The 18,035-nt window shown below is 45.4% G+C and overlaps 1 protein-coding gene across 1 annotated transcript in view; it reads left to right on the top strand.

The window, feature by feature from the left end:
• Nucleotides 1-18,035, top strand: part of LOC121589766 (eye-specific diacylglycerol kinase) — a 130,062-nt gene that overhangs the window by 101,586 nt on the left and 10,441 nt on the right. Inside the window, exons 8-17 of the mRNA XM_041908888.1 lie at nucleotides 5,106-5,542; nucleotides 5,625-5,799; nucleotides 7,701-7,911; nucleotides 7,990-8,182; nucleotides 8,257-8,550; nucleotides 8,641-8,864; nucleotides 8,970-9,251; nucleotides 9,332-9,437; nucleotides 13,512-13,817; nucleotides 15,643-15,706. Of these exons, the coding sequence (XP_041764822.1) occupies nucleotides 5,106-5,542; nucleotides 5,625-5,799; nucleotides 7,701-7,911; nucleotides 7,990-8,182; nucleotides 8,257-8,550; nucleotides 8,641-8,864; nucleotides 8,970-9,251; nucleotides 9,332-9,437; nucleotides 13,512-13,817; nucleotides 15,643-15,706 (2,292 nt within the window). The remainder of the gene's footprint in view (nucleotides 1-5,105; nucleotides 5,543-5,624; nucleotides 5,800-7,700; nucleotides 7,912-7,989; nucleotides 8,183-8,256; nucleotides 8,551-8,640; nucleotides 8,865-8,969; nucleotides 9,252-9,331; nucleotides 9,438-13,511; nucleotides 13,818-15,642; nucleotides 15,707-18,035) is intronic.

The following is an 18,035-nucleotide window of genomic DNA, read 5'->3' on the forward strand; positions in this document are numbered from 1 at the left end:
ATGAGCTAAAAACCAGGTATTTGTAGCTAGGTAGGTCGTGAAGCTATGAGAAGAAAAAAAAAATATAAAGAAGTATTATTTCATATCAGCCAAATCTTTTGAGGGAAGTCTTTGCTTATTTTCTGTAAGAGAGCTTTTCACCCGTGTATTCCAAAACCTACTGATAATCCAATTCGATTACTTACGTATATTCCAAAACCTACTGATAATCCAATTCGATTACTTCGGCACTATAAGAGCCGAGTGAACGCATAAATTACCACACAAAAAAAAACCTAGGGCCCTACCCGTTGCATTTGATTTGTGAACCAAACATGCAAAAACTAGAACAAACAAAGAAACGTGTTCACCGAGAGCACCGATTGCAGTTCGGAGCTTTTCACCGAGCGCACCGAGTGCATAACGGCCGGGCATGGATGCATGGATACGCAAACCCGAAGAGCATCCTGGCGCGATCGCGTCGTCCCATTCGGGTCGTTCGCGATTGCACACGCGTCGGCTGTTGTGCGTAGCTTTGGGGACATGTACGGCTGTCATTGGTAGCCAAACCGTCGGCGGACGCGGGCTCAGTTTTGCCTCGATGCAAGCAGCTGTTGGTTAGGAGTGTTTGAAGTGTGCTGTTGGTGTTGCTGCTGCGTAGCTGCTCCCGGTGCAACGATGAAGCTGGTGCTGACCGTTTACCTGCTGTGTGTGTTGCTGCTCGTGATCGTGATTCTCATCAGTGGAAAGTACTGCCTGCCTTTCGTTCATGCATTGTTGCTGGATGGGGTTTGGTTTTTCGCGAGTTTTTATTTTTTTAATGTTTTTTATGATATTTTTTTAACTGAATGATGTGTTCCGAAATGATTTTGTTAATTTCATATCAAAATATTTGAATATTTTAATTTTTTTACCTTTTGTATTCCAGTAATATGAAATTGGCCATGCAGCTTATAGATCTCTCACGTGTATAAACATTTCATTGCATTTATTATTGATCGTTCGGAATTTTAGATTATATTTTAATCCTTTATCTTGGTAAAGAACTCAGTGCAGTGATTAAGGTAGGCAATGCCTCTGCTAAAATTAACTAAATTAAACAACTTTCAAACAAATCGAACCATCAGCTTGCCGGGAAACAGAAGCCACTGCAATTAAATTCTACTGTAGAAAAGAAATTCTACTAAAGAGAAATCAACCTCATCACGATCAACCGCTTCCTATGAAACAATCAACCTACAGTACTTTCAGTGGCAGACCGGTGTTGTGCTAGTTGTTTAAAGGAATACATTTTGCTTGATATACTTGATCACTGCATTTTAATTGTAATTATACCACAATGACTAAAAATCAGAAAAAATGTGGCAAAGTGTTGAAATAACCCGATTTGTGATATTTTTCACACCTAACAAACCGATAAAATTTTATTTGCTGTAACTTGAAGGGGCAAAAGGCAAGCAAGAGATCAAAGAAATAAATATTGTGTATGCTTTTAGACACTCTTCACTCCTCAGGTACAATTTATACAGCCGTTGGGATTAGCTTTTAGACCACTTGAAACATATAAGAATACAAAATCATCACACTAGAGGTCGTTTTAGTGATCGTGTAGGGAATGTAGGCGCCAAAGGTTGCTTTTTGAAGATATTTTTAACAACATACACATCGAAGTATAGAGCATGAGGTAGGAAATGGGAAAAAATATATTACACCTCAACTATTTGCATTGTTTTGTACTGTAATACATTTAACATAATTTTTCACTTTTTCGTACGAAAGTTGTGGTTCTAATGAAGAGGAAAATCGAAATACTTTAAGGCTTTCGTCAATCCAACACTAAAAAGGTCTTAAAATGGTGAAATAATTACGTGCCGCAATGGCTTGCATACTTTGAGGCGCTTAACCTACATTCGTAACGTAGTGTAACGCTGCATTGCACTTCTTCGGAATCAAACCCACTGAACAATGATTTAAGAAGGTGTGACAAAAGCCAAAATATCTCCAAACGCGTGTAAAATAATTTGATTATTACTTTTCAGTGTTGAAAACTCTACTTCTTTGCAAACTGTTTGCGTTACCCATCTTTACGCACTTTACCACCTGTCAACCTGCTCAAGCGTCTCCCGGCAAGGGAAGAAACCCCCAAGGGAAGAAAAATGTCAAATTAAAGCGCGTTAGCGACCGTCTGGCTCATTGGGCAAGTGTCCCTTTTCCTGATTAGATTTCCCCGGTTTCGTGCGGCAACGCTTTGCCACCAAGAACAATGCTGTAGCAGAAAAAAAAGGTTGAGAAGGCTTACGCTCAACGGAACGGTGGCAGCGGAAATTGGCAATGAGTGATGATCCGGTGGTGGACGCCGGAAGGCCAGAGACAGCTTTGTTCCGGTTTTGGTTTTTTTGTGTGCACGCAATCTTCAACCTACTCTCGCTCGAATCTTAATGTTTCATTGCCCGTTGGCCGTGGTTGCCAGAAACGTTACAAACGAACAAAGAGATCCATCAGAGCCCGAGCAAACTCTGTCAAACCCATCGTTTGAAAGTTGTAAGAAGATAGTATCATTAAAATCGTTTGGCTTGTGCCCAGGGCTTATATGCAACGGGAATGGAACGCCGGAGGAACACTGATACCTTCCCGACGGCGAAGCATTAAACCAATGCAGAGCAGGCAACGGAGGCAGGGACTCGGTAATGTGATGCGCTTTCATTGTCCGTAGCGCCGGGCACATGAGCGATCGGCTGCAGGCAGCCTCACTTGTTGCTGCTAGTAGAATAACATTTGTGTGACCTTTTGCCGCATTTCACTGTAACGTTTTGCAGTCATTTGCTGAATAGCAAATGCAATTGTTGTTTGCATAACGTTCAGTGGGAGCAGTTAAGCCTTCCAAGCGGATCAGGAACGTACAAGGCAAGCATTTCCATTATTATTATTTAGCCCAACAGCATCAATACCGGGTAAAGTGACCGCTGGCATTTCTTCTGCATTTTGCATTTTATTTCATTGCCTTTTCCCCGTCTTGCAACGACCCATCTTTGCATGAAAAAAAGAAGAAGAAGCAATGCAACAACTATTCTTAGACGCACACCTACCTGCCAGCATCGAATGCAATATGCACTATTAATTGGCTCTAATGGAGCAACAACTGTTTGCTGGTAATTAATTGAATACAATCAACTGGACAGCAAGGCACCGTGAGGGGGCAGCATGTCCCGGGCCATGCTACACGGTGGCAATCACAGATAGCCAGCGGCTGTATTTCAATTAGAATGCATAATCGCTCCACCGAGTTTCTTATTAAATTGTGCCGAGAGCCGAACGATTGTTATTACCTGCTAATTCGCTATTCTTCTCAATCCGGGCCGGTCATCCGATTTTAAACCTTCAGCCTGTTCATTTGCTCAACCCCAAAACGTTCAAGGAGGGACGGGAGCCTTGGATCGAGCAATAATTGCGTGCGGTTTTGCTGGGCAGAGCGTAAATGGAGCGGTGATTTATTGTGCGTGCAAGATGAAATGAAATATTATGGTCGATTTGCTCATCCTGGGTCACAATAGGCTAGTTGTCGCTTGTGGAAAGTTTGCAGATCAAGGTGCGTGACAGTCAAGCTCGTCTGAGGCCGTGACATTTGTTTGAAAAACCCCCGTACAATAATTGGCAGTGTGCGCATGGTGACACCGACACTCAAACAGTAACGCGTGTGCCATAATGAGCGCCTAAATGTTTGCTACGGTTCGCATCAGCGCTACTAAGCAACATTTACCGCTCGAATATGCAATTTCGCGACGGCAAGGTTTGTCTTATTGTGGCTGCGGCAGAATGCAAAACAGTATGTTGATCCATCGCGTCTTCTCCGCTGCAGCTATAATTGACGGAAATTAGTAATAATTATGCTGATTAGCGGCATTTGCCACGGTAATCCCACACGCACGCTCAAATATGCTTAGTGTCGCAACCTCGATGCCATTTGCAATGGTCCAATCTTTAAGCACAATCTGGCAGCTTTCGTACTGTTGGGACTAGCGCATTGAGCGTTAAATTTCAGAGCCATTGTAGCTATGGAATCATTTTCCATACAAGCTCTTCTAGCCATTTGAGTTGTCGGGAGTTCTAGCGGACACATTGATGTTAATTCTTGCTAGCTCAAAGTCTCTATAAAAAAAAAAAAAACAAAAAAAAAAACAATCTTGCTAGTAGTTCGGGCGCGTCAATCACACCTATCAGTACCTTAGATATACTCCTAAGTTGTGCTTTCGAGGCCACAAGACGAAAACAAACAAGCTCGTAAAACTATCGCGCACACCAATAAAAACTAAAAACTACTACCGCTTCGCGCACCAAATTCGAGCAGTTCCGTCGAGCACCTAACCGTGGCGGAAACTTTCTTCGAAAGCAAATCAGCCCCTCTCGGTGGACCCGCGCCACGGTACGCACGGGTGTGTGGTGGTCGATGGTTCAAGAGCGTATCGTGTCCTTGCTCATTTGCTGTTTTACGAGCGATTATCACTTCATGTGTGTGTGTGTGTGTGGATTTGAGTTGTAGAGTGAAGTGTTACTCACGATAATAAGTGCAGTTTTACTGCACAATTTTATGTTCCGGTTCGTCTGTTGGGCCACTCACTCAAAAAACAATTCGCTGCCCGTTGCTCGGTTGTTTACGTTTTGCTGGTGGTTTTGCAGCGCGCTGATTGCGCATAGATTGTTTGTTTGCTTTTCTGTAGACTCAGTCTCGATGCAAGGTTGCTGCAGGAAGCTGTGAATAGCGCCTAAAGATATGCAAAGAAAGCACTTTATCGTTTTGTGTGTTTTTATGGGTTTAGTTTTTATTACAAAGACCGTCTCGTGATTGCAATACTATGGGTTAATATGGGTGGTTTTTTTTTGAATTTTTACTATCCCGACGAGGAGTTACGTTTTACGAGACAAAAATAATAAAATATTGTTCCGTTGTTGTTTAAAAAAAAAACGAAAAAAAGTGTCTCAAAATCGCATACCTTTAGGCGCAAGCCGGCAGTGCCAAAACCGTAACATGTTATGAAAAAAACGCACGCTGCATCTCGCGCACAAGAATTGTTCTACCTGCTCTAATTAAATGTTCCCCCTTTTCCCATCTTCGCCCTCCGACCCCGCAGTCCCTACAAGCGAAACTAACGTTCAGCTCCAAAGAGATTGTCGCGTTATCGTGCGCCTGGTGCAAGGCGTCCTACCACAACAAGGAAGCGTGCTTCAACCCGGAACGTATCGGGGAAGAGTGTACGCTTGGCACGCACCGCAGCATTGTAGTGCCACCGTCCTGGATCGTGAAGCTGCCACGCAAGGGTAACTTCAAGTCGTCGCTCCGCAAAACGCCCCAGAAGAAGAAGTCGAAGGCGGGCAAGAAGGTGTCGATACCGCGCGAGCCGCGCACGTTCGTCATCAAGCCGATTCCGACCGCCAACATCACGCCGGTGCTCGTGTTCATCAACCCGAAGTCGGGCGGCAACCAGGGCGCGAAGCTGCTGCAAAAGTTCCAGTGGCTGCTCAACCCGCGCCAGGTGTTCGACCTCACGCAGGGCGGGCCGCGCATGGGGTGAGTGCGATCGAAGCGATTACCTTTCTCGAGTGGTAAACACACAATAAATGATTGTTTTTTTTTTCTTGTCTCGTCACAGGCTTGAGCTGTTCCGCAAAGTACCACAGCTGCGTATACTCGCGTGCGGCGGTGACGGTACCGTCGGCTGGGTGCTGTCCGTGCTCGATCAGATTAACTTTGTGCCGCCACCGGCGGTCGGTGTGCTGCCGCTCGGTACCGGCAACGATCTTGCCCGTGCCCTTGGTTGGGGAGGTGTAAGTATACAATTGAATGATGTTGTTGTTTTAGAAGGATCTTCTTTAATATTGCATTTTAATGTGCTGCATTTGAACAATCTAGCAAGTGTCTTGAAGAACAGAGGTGTTACAGGGTTTCGCGATTTATTGGTCGGTTCCCATAATTTTTGGGCTCGTCTCACGATTTATTTATCGTATCCCATAGATTTATCGTTCGTTCAGGTAAATGCCTAAAAATCGTGGGAAGGCACTAGCGAAATATAGAAAACAACCAAAACAAAACACATGGGAACCAGCTAATACATCGTTTAAAACCCTGTAACAGACGTATCATACAATCCATCATATCGCATTTTGGAAGAAAAAGTTACAGTTATAGATCTTTTATTTGCATATATTTAGGCGTTTTGAAGAATTTTTTTCTAAGTACATTTAAATTAGTGTTGATAACTTCTTCGTGAACCGATCAAACTCATGTAGAGGAAAACGGGACAAAATGGGCATGTTAACCAGTTTAATTAATATTCAATTTTCCACGAAACACAATTATTATTACATTATTTCATGCTGCTACTATCAATTATCACTATCACTATTAAAATTATCAATGATCATGCCTCAAGATGACGAAAGGTTTTTTTTACTTTTCTATTGATTATCTGTTCTGCATAGCCCTGCATTTTTTTTTTCTTCAAATGTGTCGTTTCAAAAGTAAAACACTTTTTACACGATTCAATCAACGAAATCGGATGTTTTTCAACTGTGTCTGTTATTGTGCAAACCAAGTGTTAAATCATGCGGCCATTTGACGAAAGAAACTGGCCATTTTGCCCTTTTTGAAGCATTTTTTATTTATTTATATTTATAACAAGATGCATTCAACTGTTCTGCTTTCTTCAGGCACATTGTTTATAAATTCCATATATTTAAAATATAGCATGTAACATTTCCACGCATCTCTGCGACATAACTTAAATCTCTTGGTGAAGTGGTTAAAAATACATAAATCTGCATTTAAATCCTTTTTTGAAGTATGATTGAATTAAATCGATTTGCCCTGCTGGGTCACAATAAACTAGTTGTCACTTGTGGAAATTTTTCAGATCAAGGTGCGTGGCAGTCAAGCTCATCTGAGGCCGCACATTTGTTTGTAAAACCCTCGCACACTAATTGGCAGAGGGCGTAACAGTAACGCACGTACCATAATGATCGCCTAAATGTTTGCTGCGACATAAATTAAAGCTCGTGGTAAAGTGGTAAAAATTACATAAATATGCTTTTAAATCCTTTTTTATTTTTCTTGGTTGTTGTTTAGTAACGGGTTGCAAAACATGCAGGATGTTCAAAGAATACTCCAGTGATTATATTTTCACTGTATTCATTATTTTTATTCTTGTAATTTAACCTTCATGTGAAATAGTGTTTTAATAAAGGGTACTCATTTTGCTCCGTATACTCATTTTACCCCACTTTCCCCTGACCTATGCCAATGAAGTCAAGCATTATATCAACGTTGTTCTTGACAGGCATTGCTGGCTTGACACTATCTTTGCAATGGCCAGCAAACCCTGCAGCAAACGTTTATATGTTTTTGCCTACTTTTAGGCGCATAGAGAGACATGCTAGGGGTAACCGTTACTTACAACCGTTATGTATTAGCGTTACTAATGATTTTCGAAAGCATCAAACGTTAAAAGTCGAATGTGAAGCAATGCTCGATCAAATGAGCAGTAGCTGACACTCAATCGCAAAAAAAGTTCAATAATGAATCATGATGATAATAATTATGTTGTCATTTTGCATACATTTAGGCGCCACAATAGTCATTCGACGTTACAACAGCTAAAGATATTTTTTTAATATGGTTTTAATAATTTGAATAATTTTAATCCCTTTCTTGTCCTCCCCCTTTACCGCAGGGCTATACCGACGAGCCGATCGGTAAGATTTTGGCCAACATCGGCAACTCCGACACGGTGCTGCTCGATCGCTGGAGCCTGAAGGTGGAACCGAACACCTCGGTGCCGAACACGGGCGACGGCAAGGACAATCTGCCACTGAACGTGGTCAACAACTACTTCTCGCTCGGCGTCGACGCCCACATCGCGCTCGAGTTCCATGAGGCGCGCGGTAAGTGTTTTCCGTGTGCCGCTGCCCCCGGTAACGCAACGCTCACGCTGCATTTCACATTGTTTCTCCTCCCCGCAGAGGCGCATCCGGAAAAGTTCAACTCGCGGCTGCGAAATAAAATGTTCTATGGCCAGGCCGGCGGCAAGGATCTGCTGAAGCGCAAGTGGAAGGGTTTGGCCGAGTTCGTGACGCTCGAGTGCGACGGCAAGGATCTGACACCGAAGCTCAAGGAGCACAAGGTGCACGCGATAGTATTCCTCAACATTCCAAGGTAAGGGGTAGGGGAAGGGGCTTCGCTGTGAAACGATTCTAACACGCTCTCTTTTACTCGCTCCCTCGCATCAGCTACGGTGGTGGTACGCATCCGTGGAACAAATCCGGTGGCCAGTTTGAGCCGGCCACCGACGATGGCATGATCGAGGTGGTTGGCCTCACCACCTACCAGCTGCCGCTGCTGCAAGCCGGCGGCCACGGCACCTGCATTACCCAGTGCCGCACCGCCCGGATCGTCACGTCCAAGACAATACCGATGCAGGTGGACGGCGAGGCGTGCAAGCTGAACCCATCCAACATCGAGCTGACCCTGCTGAACAAGGCTGTGATGCTGGCCAAAAAGAAACCGGGCCGGGCTAATGTACCGTACGTGTCACCGCACGACGCACCACCGGCACCGCGGCTCCACTAGCTGCTCACTAACCTCTCCCATCTTTCGTCCCAAAAACCCCGCAGGCAGGAAAAGCTGGAATCGCTCCACATGAGCCTGATGAAGATCATGATGGCGGACTACGAGCAGCACCATTACGACAAGGAGCTGCTGAAGCAGTCGGCGGTCAACCTGGGCAGCCTGGAGGTGCCGGTCACCGACCTGGAGCAGGTGCGCGTCCTCATCAACAAGTACTGCGGCGAGCAGCCGGACAGCCCGAAGCTGTCCCCGGACTGGTGCTTCATCGACTGTAAGTCCCTTTCAAAACCGCACCTGGAACCGTGCCCGCAACGTCCCGCACCTCATACTAATACCTGGACACATTTTTCGCCCCCCTCCCGGACCCACTATGCAGCCTGCACTGCCGAGCGGTTCTTCCGCGTCGACCGGGCCCAGGAGAATCTGCACTTCATCACCGACATCGCGAACGACTGCGTGTTCGTGCTGGACCAGGAGAGCCCGACGCTGCCCCAGACGCCCGAGGACGAGCATCGGCGGCTCGGGGCCCACGGTACGCCGGTCGCCGGCAGCCTCGAGTCGGGTGACGGTGGCGCCCCCTGCTCGCCGCAGGCCGGCAAACTGCTCGACCGTTCGCTGTCTGGGCCGCCCGCCGCCAGTGACATTCCATCGCGCAAGGGTATGCATTCTTGCAATCGCTCTCTTTGTCTCCCTTACTCTATTTCTCTATTTCACTCTCACTCTCACTCTTTCGCGCAGGTTCGCAAGGCTCGCAGGATGCGGACGGGCAGCAGGCGCGCCCCCCGATCGGGCACGACTCCGTCGGCAACGGGCAGAGCCTGGACCAGATGGTCAACTTCAAAAGGTACGTTTTCACCCTGCCCTCCCAGTGACACCCTCCTGCTCCATTCCTTTGTGTGTCCACCCTGTCACCCTGTCACACTCATTTGCCTGCTCATTTGAGGGGGGAAATGGCGCACTGTTTCCTTCCTTTTTTTTGTTTTGTTCCGTTCATTTGGAGCGAAGCAACGCCGTCGATTACATTACACACCATCGCCTAACCATCGCCCTCCTCCTCGACACAATCCTCGCTGCACGTCGCACCACAACCCTACCTGTCATGTGTACATGCCCCTTGCGCTGGACGGAGCGCTCGGTGGGGGGGTGCGCTTTTGCTATGCATAAGTCACATTTATATTTCATAACACCACACCGCAACGCACCACTCACACGCCCAAGCTCATGCGTTCGTGAATGTATGTCTCTGTGCGTATGTGTGTGTGTGTGTGTGTTTATGTGTTGATTGGAGTACAGGGGACATTCCCGGGGACGTAGAAGCCCATTATTCATGAGCCATCCGGTGCGCCGGTTCGATTATGCATCGAAGGGTGCCAACGGTGCTGTTTAATCAGAACGCAAAGAACATTAAATTCTCTTCCTATATTCTGTGCTTCCCCTTTCGTTGATCAAAAAACAAAAAAACAACAACAAAACAAACCGACAAAAACAACACACACACACTCTGTCTGCGCAGCTTCCACGAGCGCTTGTTCGGTCTGAATGAGGACGCTTTCGGATTCAGGTGAATATACTTCTTGCTGTATAGCCTTCGTGTGTTAGGCGCTCGTCTCTCTGTGTGTGTGTGTCCTACACTGTGTGGAAGTTGATAGGCCCCTCGCTCCCCCCGGGGGTGGTAGATGTTGGTAGAGAGAGAACAAAAAAAAAAACATACACACACCAGCACAACAAGAAACAAACGAGAATTTGACGGCTTGTTTCCTGGTAGTCCCTTAGCGCGCTATTAACACCCTGACAGTAGTTCGGTAGCAGTTGCTTGAGCACACACTCCAGTGGTTCGGCAAATAGTGGCCGGTTGAAGGTCGTTTTGTTATCGCGATGCGCCAAAAGGTATGCAATCAGTAACGTATTAAACCAACTGTTAGGTTAGTGTTGGGAGGACCCGCTGACCTTGATTTGATATGTAACGGTTGATGCCTCCGCCCACAGGACAGGCCCTTCTGAGTTACCTTAAAACAATTTTGTGGCAATCACGAGCAAATAGTAGGCTACGATTTTTTGTATGTTTATTTTTTTCATATTTTGTTAAACAGGATAATCATGCATCATCAAACGATACCCTACCAACATTAAATGGCTTTGAAGGCATTTAGAAGGCATTTAAGCCCTTAGTTGCCCTATAAGGCGAATAACGAAATCAAACGAAACTTTCACGGCTGTAACGGGTTTGCTCCGAATGTTTTCACAACTTAAATTCAACAAGAACAGATAGATTGCCGTCATCATAATTTGTTTATATACCGATTTTGCTTCCCCATAAGCACAACTGTCAAATGGAGCAGTGACAATGCATTTGACTACGAGCCAAAAAAGCAAGAGTTCAAATCCTGATTTTTATGTGAACTTTTTTTTAATTTTTTTTATATGTGTTTCTATTCATATTGTTAGTTTTTTGCTACAATGAAAAAGTTTAAAAACTATTGTTAAAAAATGGCTACTTAAATAAAAAAAATATGCTCACACTTCACATTCAGGATGGGTGAAATATTTCACCTTTCATCAGAGCTACTGAAATGAGTTTAAATTAACGCCCTTCTGCGTTTTTGAAATAGCTCAGAGCTTAACGCAAAACAAACACTTAAATCGTGCTATCGAATCTCACACACATCGCTGGGAGTCGCTAGAACAGTGCAATGTTTAAGTCGCCAGTAAGGTTTTCTTTTGGCAGTTCCAAATTCCAATTTAATATTTAACACAACCTTTTGCCAATGCATTGAATAACTGTTAAATGCTCTGCCAATCGCCTGTAATTCATTTGGGTAATTTTAACCACGCTGACAAAAATTATGTGTAACCTGAGCTCATATTGCATACCTTCAGGCACTCAGTGATGTTTTTTTGGGGGATTTCGTGATCTTCAAAAACGGGTTGCATACTCATCGGGCGCAAATGTTTGGTCAGTGGCACACTTCTAATGTTTTGCATACCGCAAGGCGCTAAGGGTAGTTTTAAGACACAAAAAATGGTTTGCACATTTTCAGGCGCTCATTGCACGAATACGGAACCTTGATTTGTTGAAGCAGCATTGCATACTTTTAGGCGTTTCTTATTAAAAATCACTACACAGCGACGTGCCACACTTTATCGTACGCACCCCGATCCGAAGTACAATGATGCACAAATACAGTGTGTGACAGTTGTGAGCGATACCCGTACTATAGTTTCCGACGCACAAAATTTACCTTCAAAACCCTTAATTGACCTTAGTGTTTCAGCATTAATCACCATTTATTTCGAAGCGAAGCCCCAAAAACAGATCCTCCGCAACCATCGATTGGTCGTATTGTTTTTTTTTTTTTTAAATTCGCCCGTCACAACCGGCATCAGCAACATCAAACGAGAAATGCTGCAACGACATGAAACAGACGCGAGTGACTTGTAGCTGCAAGTCAGCAAGGCGACGACACCCAGCATCCAGCCTTGTCAATGATTGCGTGTGTGTGTGTGTGTGTGTGTGTGTGTGTGTTGTGTGTGTGTGTGTGTGTGTGTGTGTGTGTGTTGTGTGTGTGTGTGTGTGTGTGTGTGTGTGTGTGTGTGTGTGTGTGTGTGTGTGTGTGTGTGTTGTGGTGTGTGTGTGTGTGTGTGGTGTGTGTGTGTGTGTGTGTGTGTGTGTGTGTGTGTGTGTGTGTGTGTGTGTGTTGTGTGTGTGTGTGTGTGTGTGTGTGTGTGTGTGTGTGTGTGTGTGTGTGTGTGTGGTGTGTGTGTGTGTGTGTGTGTGTGTGTGTGTTTGTGTGTGTGTGTGTGTGTGTGTGTGTGTGTGTGTGTGTGTGTGTGTGTGGTGTGTGTGTGTGTGTGTGTGTGTGTGTGTGTGTGTGTGTGTGTGTGTGTGTGTGTGTGTGTGTGTGTGTGTGTGTGTGTGTGTGTGTGTGTGTGTGTGTGTGTGTGTGTGTGTATCAACAGCGTCGCGTCAGTCGTGTATCGATCTCGAAAGGCACAGTCGCCCGGCAGGCGCAGGCGAGTTCCTCTTGCGTGTACCGTATGTTCAAAATTGAACCACTTCTAATTGGCACTAATTGGCAAACATATCGTTTTTGATTCCCCTTTTTTCTTTCCAAAGTTTTACCACGCAAATTTCGTCCACTCTCCCTTCCCCCAATACCATTCGGAGCACCGGCTGGGGGCAGCAAGATCGATCGGGCTGAGCGAAATCCGAGACGTTTGTTTGAGATGCAAAATCCGAGCCATGGCGAGAGTAACACCACAGTGAAACCACAAAACACACAAATTCACCTCGCTGTGCTATACTGCTTTCTCTTTGTCTCTATCTCTGTCTCACTCTCTTTCTCTCTCTTTTTCTATAGCAATCGAATGCAATTTGGTTTTGGCATTATTTTTGCTGTTGTATTTTTTTCGCCTTTTATTTCATTTGTTTTGCCAAATATTTGATGTTTTATCATTGGTTTCGATTAAAATGTGTGTTTTTCTTTCTTTTTCCTTGATGTACACTGCTGTCTCCTTTCGGTTTGGCTTTTTTTGTACAACTTTTTTTTTATTATTGTTATTGGTTTTGCAATAACATTTCGCTTTTTGTTTACTGCGAAACTTGTACTAAAAGAGCTCTGAATTTGATTTGCCTCGGTGGGAATCGATGTACACAACAACAAAGCAAACCAAACAAATAATACAAGCGACACAAGCAAACGACAATACCAGCAAACACATCCATCTGCGAAGTCGCCCGAATGGCCTAATTCATGTGAATTATTTCTCTCTCTCTCTTCTCTCTCTTTCTTTTCCTACCTTTTCTCCGTTTCCTGGATCCCTGCTTCCCACCTTTCCTTTTCTCTCTCTTTCTCTCTTTCTCTCTTTCTCTCTCGCTCTCTCTCTCTCTCTTTTTGTACATTTCCTACCCTCTTTGCAGCGATTTCGAAGAGGTGCTCTTGCCACCGATTGTCAAAAGCTCGACCTACCGTTCGACGCTGCGATCGGCGCCGAGCGCGCGGTCGTCCTCCTCGTCCGCCCAGGGCCAGGGACGGTCGCAGCCGCCCGCCGGACAGCCGGGGGGTAGCTCCGGCCACTGTCCGGCGGAGGGCAGGCCCCGGTCGACCATGCGGTCGAAGTGTGACCCAAGGTTGGTAGAAGGGAAGGAAGGAGGAAGCGTGCCTCGGCTTGTGCGACATCATCACCGCCCAGCACCAGTCACCGCCCTTTATATAATGTTAATGTTTACACGATAAAATACACATACCCACACATATATATATATATTCACACGCTCACTCACACAGTCACGCATACGTGTGAAACACACGTGTTCGTTTGCTCGTGCCGTAACCGTTTTCTTTTGTTTATGTTTTGTTTTTCGATGTTTATATTTGTGTTTTTGTGTGAGTGATGCTTTTTATTGAATGGACTTTTTTGTTGTTGGTTGCGCTTTTGTGTGAGTGCGTGTTGTTTTGCGCTTTTCGAAGCGCCATTTTGTACGCCTGTTTTCCATGTTACGCATGCAAGGGCACCACACGAGCAGCGCTGACGGTGCCTACTGGGCTGCTGTGCGATTCTGCGCGACTTGTTTTGGGGTTGCATGAGGGACCACTTGGCACGGCTCGTTGTCAGGCAGCCCGAAACTGTCAGCAAGCCGTTTGACAGCGCTTATTAAGCAACGCATGGGGACGCAGGTTCTGCTCGACAGGTGTTTTTATTATTGTTTTTTTTTTTTATGGGTGGTTTGGGGACAATTGGAGGTGGTCAATTGGGTGGTTAATTTGATGGGATGAAGGATGGAATGGTATGGTTGAGGGACATTATAATATGCATTTCAGAAGGGGTATGAAATGGTTTGGGACATTGAAGGTTTGGGACATGTTTTTGTTTAATGAAACCGGGACAACATCGCTAAAGCTAAAGAAAACAAAAGATAAAAAACTGAGGAAAAGAACATTAGAAAGCAGAGAGAGAGAGAGAGAGAGAGAGAGAGAGAGAGGGAGAGCGAGAGAAAATGAAAGGAAAGATAAAAAACATTAAACATTAGAATGTAAAAAATGATCTCACAAAGAACCAAAAAAAAATCAAAATGACACTAAAAAAATAATTTGAACAAAAATAATAAGAACAAAAAAAACTAAAAAAGATAAAAATACTTAGCTAACAAGAGCGAATTTCCAGAAGCAAAAAAGCGAAAACAAAAAAGATTGAAAATGTTACACACTGCCCCGTAAAAAAGATAATAAGCGGTGTGTATTGCATATCTTTAGGCGCTATCAGTTAGCCTGGAAGTAGTGTAATAACGCATGCCAGTGATCGTAACGGTGGCCAAAATCACAGCAAAAAGTTCAGAGTGAAGTATGCTGAGTGAAGTATACATTTAAGCTGTGTGTGTGTGTGGTTAGTGCAATACTCTTACGATAGTAATTTGAGGTAATGCGAAGTAGAAAACAAGCTTTGTAGCGGCTAGGCTAACGTACGGGTCCGCTTGTTGTGCAGCTTCTCCAGTAGTAATCGTTGGTGTGTGTGTGTGTGTGTGTGTGTATGTGCGAGTATTTTCTTCTTAGTCTTACATTACGATTAGCGGTTTCGTTTAAATTAATCTCGTTGTGTTGTTTTTTGTTTCGTTTTCTTTCTCTTTTTTCTTCATTTAAACAAAAATCCCCTAAATCTAATCCCTTCTGCACCACGCCGCACCACAACGCACCACCTGTGCCCGCCCGGGGGATCGACGGATGTCCTGCCGCGCTGGTTGCCCGCACAACCGGCCCCCATTATTGGCACAAAAACGCGGGCAAACGTTTCGATTCGGCTCGCGGCTGGTTTTCGCGATATGCTAACCTAACATTTCGCCCCGCCACATTTCGCGCGGCCGGGTTTCGGTTCTCGTTTACCGCTTCTGCGTCGCCCACTGCATCCTCGGTCACCATCCGCTTCGTGCGTTATCGGTTCTTGGTTTCGCTCGTCCCGGTCCTGCTCGTCGTCGTTCTCCATTCCACTTGCCTTCGATCACTCTCTCGCTCGCGCTGTCTGTTCCACTCACTGGGCGTTTGCTATCCTTTGAGCAGCAATTTGCTGGAGAAAACAACGGACGCTGTAATTAAGGCAGCGAAAACGGGTGACTTGGTGATGGTAAGTTGAAAGGTCAAGAGTGTTGCCAGCGCCGGAGCCAGCGAGTAGCCGCTCCTGGCTGCCTGGCGCACTGCCAGAATGTCGCTCTCTCCGCTGCGTGGTTGTACCGGGGTTTTGTTTCTCCGTTTTGTTTGATGTTGCTCTCGGCCGCCATTATCTCCGCCTTTTTCATCTCATCTGCGGCACCGATCGGTCGGATAAGGAATCTGGCCTGATCGGCTCATTACTCTGGACTGGCTGACGCGCTTTACGGACACGAAACCAACCTTTCCTACTCTTCTTTCCCTCCATCTTTCGCGCACATTAAAGGATCTCCATCTGCAAGCTACTCTCTTCTCTCCATCGACTCGACCGGCCAGACTGCCCTGCATCACGGTGCCCGCTGTGGCCACAAGGACATCGTACGCTATCTCATCTCTTACGCACCGAACTCCATCATCAACATGATAGACAACGAAACGTAAGTAGGCAGTGATAGTGACTGCGGGATGGGACAGTGAAGTGAGAAATGCAAAAGAATGTAATCTAATTGAAAAACTTGTAGCTACTGGGATTATAGTATCTGGTCCGTTAAGACCTGATAGTTTTATCGGAGATTCATTCCTTCACTGAGATGGGTGCAGGTACAGTCTATGTATTAATATATAAGCAAAGAATGATTCCATGTCCTGTTTGGGTTAAGGAACAGTTCCAGAACCAGTTTGTGTTCGTGAACAGTTCTAGGGCCTGTAGCGGTTTACGACCTGTTCTAAAACCGAAAAGGGGGTTCTAGTTCAGTTCTAGGACCGGCATCGGTTCAAAATCAGTTCCAAGATGATATAGCAAAGAGATCAGCTTGAGGACTGTTTTTGATGGAGTTTTTGAGCTCTGGGATCGTATTAGGTTCAGGATCAGTTCTAAGATAACTATGAGTTCAGGATCAGTTTCAGGATCGGTATAGATTCAAGATCAGTTCCAGTCTGATCCAGGGTTCCTGGTCTGATCTGTTATACTACAGCTTTGGTCCTGGAGCTGATATTTATGTTCCAGGATCAATAGGGGTTTAGAATCACTTTCAAAATAATTGTGAGGAGGAGCATGGGTTCAGGATCAGTTCAAGGATTGGTATGGGCTCAAGATCAGTTCTAGGACCAGTATGGGTTCTAATTGGTGAAGGGAAATTGAAGTTTTCGTCTGAATCTGTTCCAGAAAACTTGGGATTTAGAAGTATTCTAGATCGATCGCATTGGATATTGGCTCCACAAATTGGTTTCGGAATCGAAATCGTCTCCGCAATCGGAATCGGCTCCGAGATCCGAATCAGCTCCGGAATCGGAATCGGTTTTTGCATCTCTATGAGAGAACAGACATTTGTGTCCTATCCTGCTACGATTTTGTTTGCAGCATTTTGTTGATAGCATTCACGGGTGGATTCCGATTTCAAAACCGCACAAATATAGTTTCCGGAATTGATTCGAGAATCTGAGTCGGCTCCAGAATTAGCTCCGGAGTTCGGCTCCGGAATCGAAATCAATTCCAGTATTGGAATTGGCTCCGGTATTGAGTCCGAACACGGAATTGGAGCTCCCACCACTGATTCTGGATTGTAGATCCATTCTGCTACAGCTACGGGTCTGGAACTGATTGCTGAAGTGTTCAGTTTCAAGATCAGTGTGAGCTTAAGATCAGTTTATGACGTCACTGGTTGTATTTAGGTTTTACAGCTGTTAGCTGTCGTAGTAGTGGTATAAAGCAATAAGGAACTAACCAGTTGCCGGCGAGCTTTCCTCTTTCCAACATTGCAAGTGAATGTACGCTTTTGTCCACTGTAACACCTTGCACCAATATCGCTCCCCCTTATCTGGTACGAAGGACCAAATGTGGGACGACTAAGAGCGTGTTCGGTGTTAACACTTCAGATTGATTTCTTCTCGCTCAATCGCCCGATCGTCCCGCTATCAAGCCATCAGAACCGGGCCCATTCTTCATCCGATTAATTACGACCCATTAAGTCTCTCCGTCTTCTCGCCCCAACCAGGGACAAAACGCACTGCATTAACAAGCGGCCGCCGGACGCAGCCACAGGCAGCGCAGAATCTGCTACATGCTCGTCGCGGCGGTGCGAACCTCAACATCCAGGGACAATGACGGCCGTACCGCACGCATGCTCGCTCTCCAACGCGACGACTTCGAGCTGGCATTCTACCTCGAGAGTGAGTACTAGCACCTTGTTCACATTTTTCCTCAGCGAACACCCCATTGCCGAGTGAGATTTTTAACCAAAACTTTGAATGATTTCCCCTTTTTCCTGCCCCTCCGTACTGCCTGTCCCTCCGAAAGATCAAGAGCA

This window comes from Anopheles merus, chromosome X (assembly GCF_017562075.2).
Source record: "Anopheles merus strain MAF chromosome X, AmerM5.1, whole genome shotgun sequence".
NCBI lineage: Eukaryota > Metazoa > Arthropoda > Insecta > Diptera > Culicidae > Anopheles > Anopheles merus.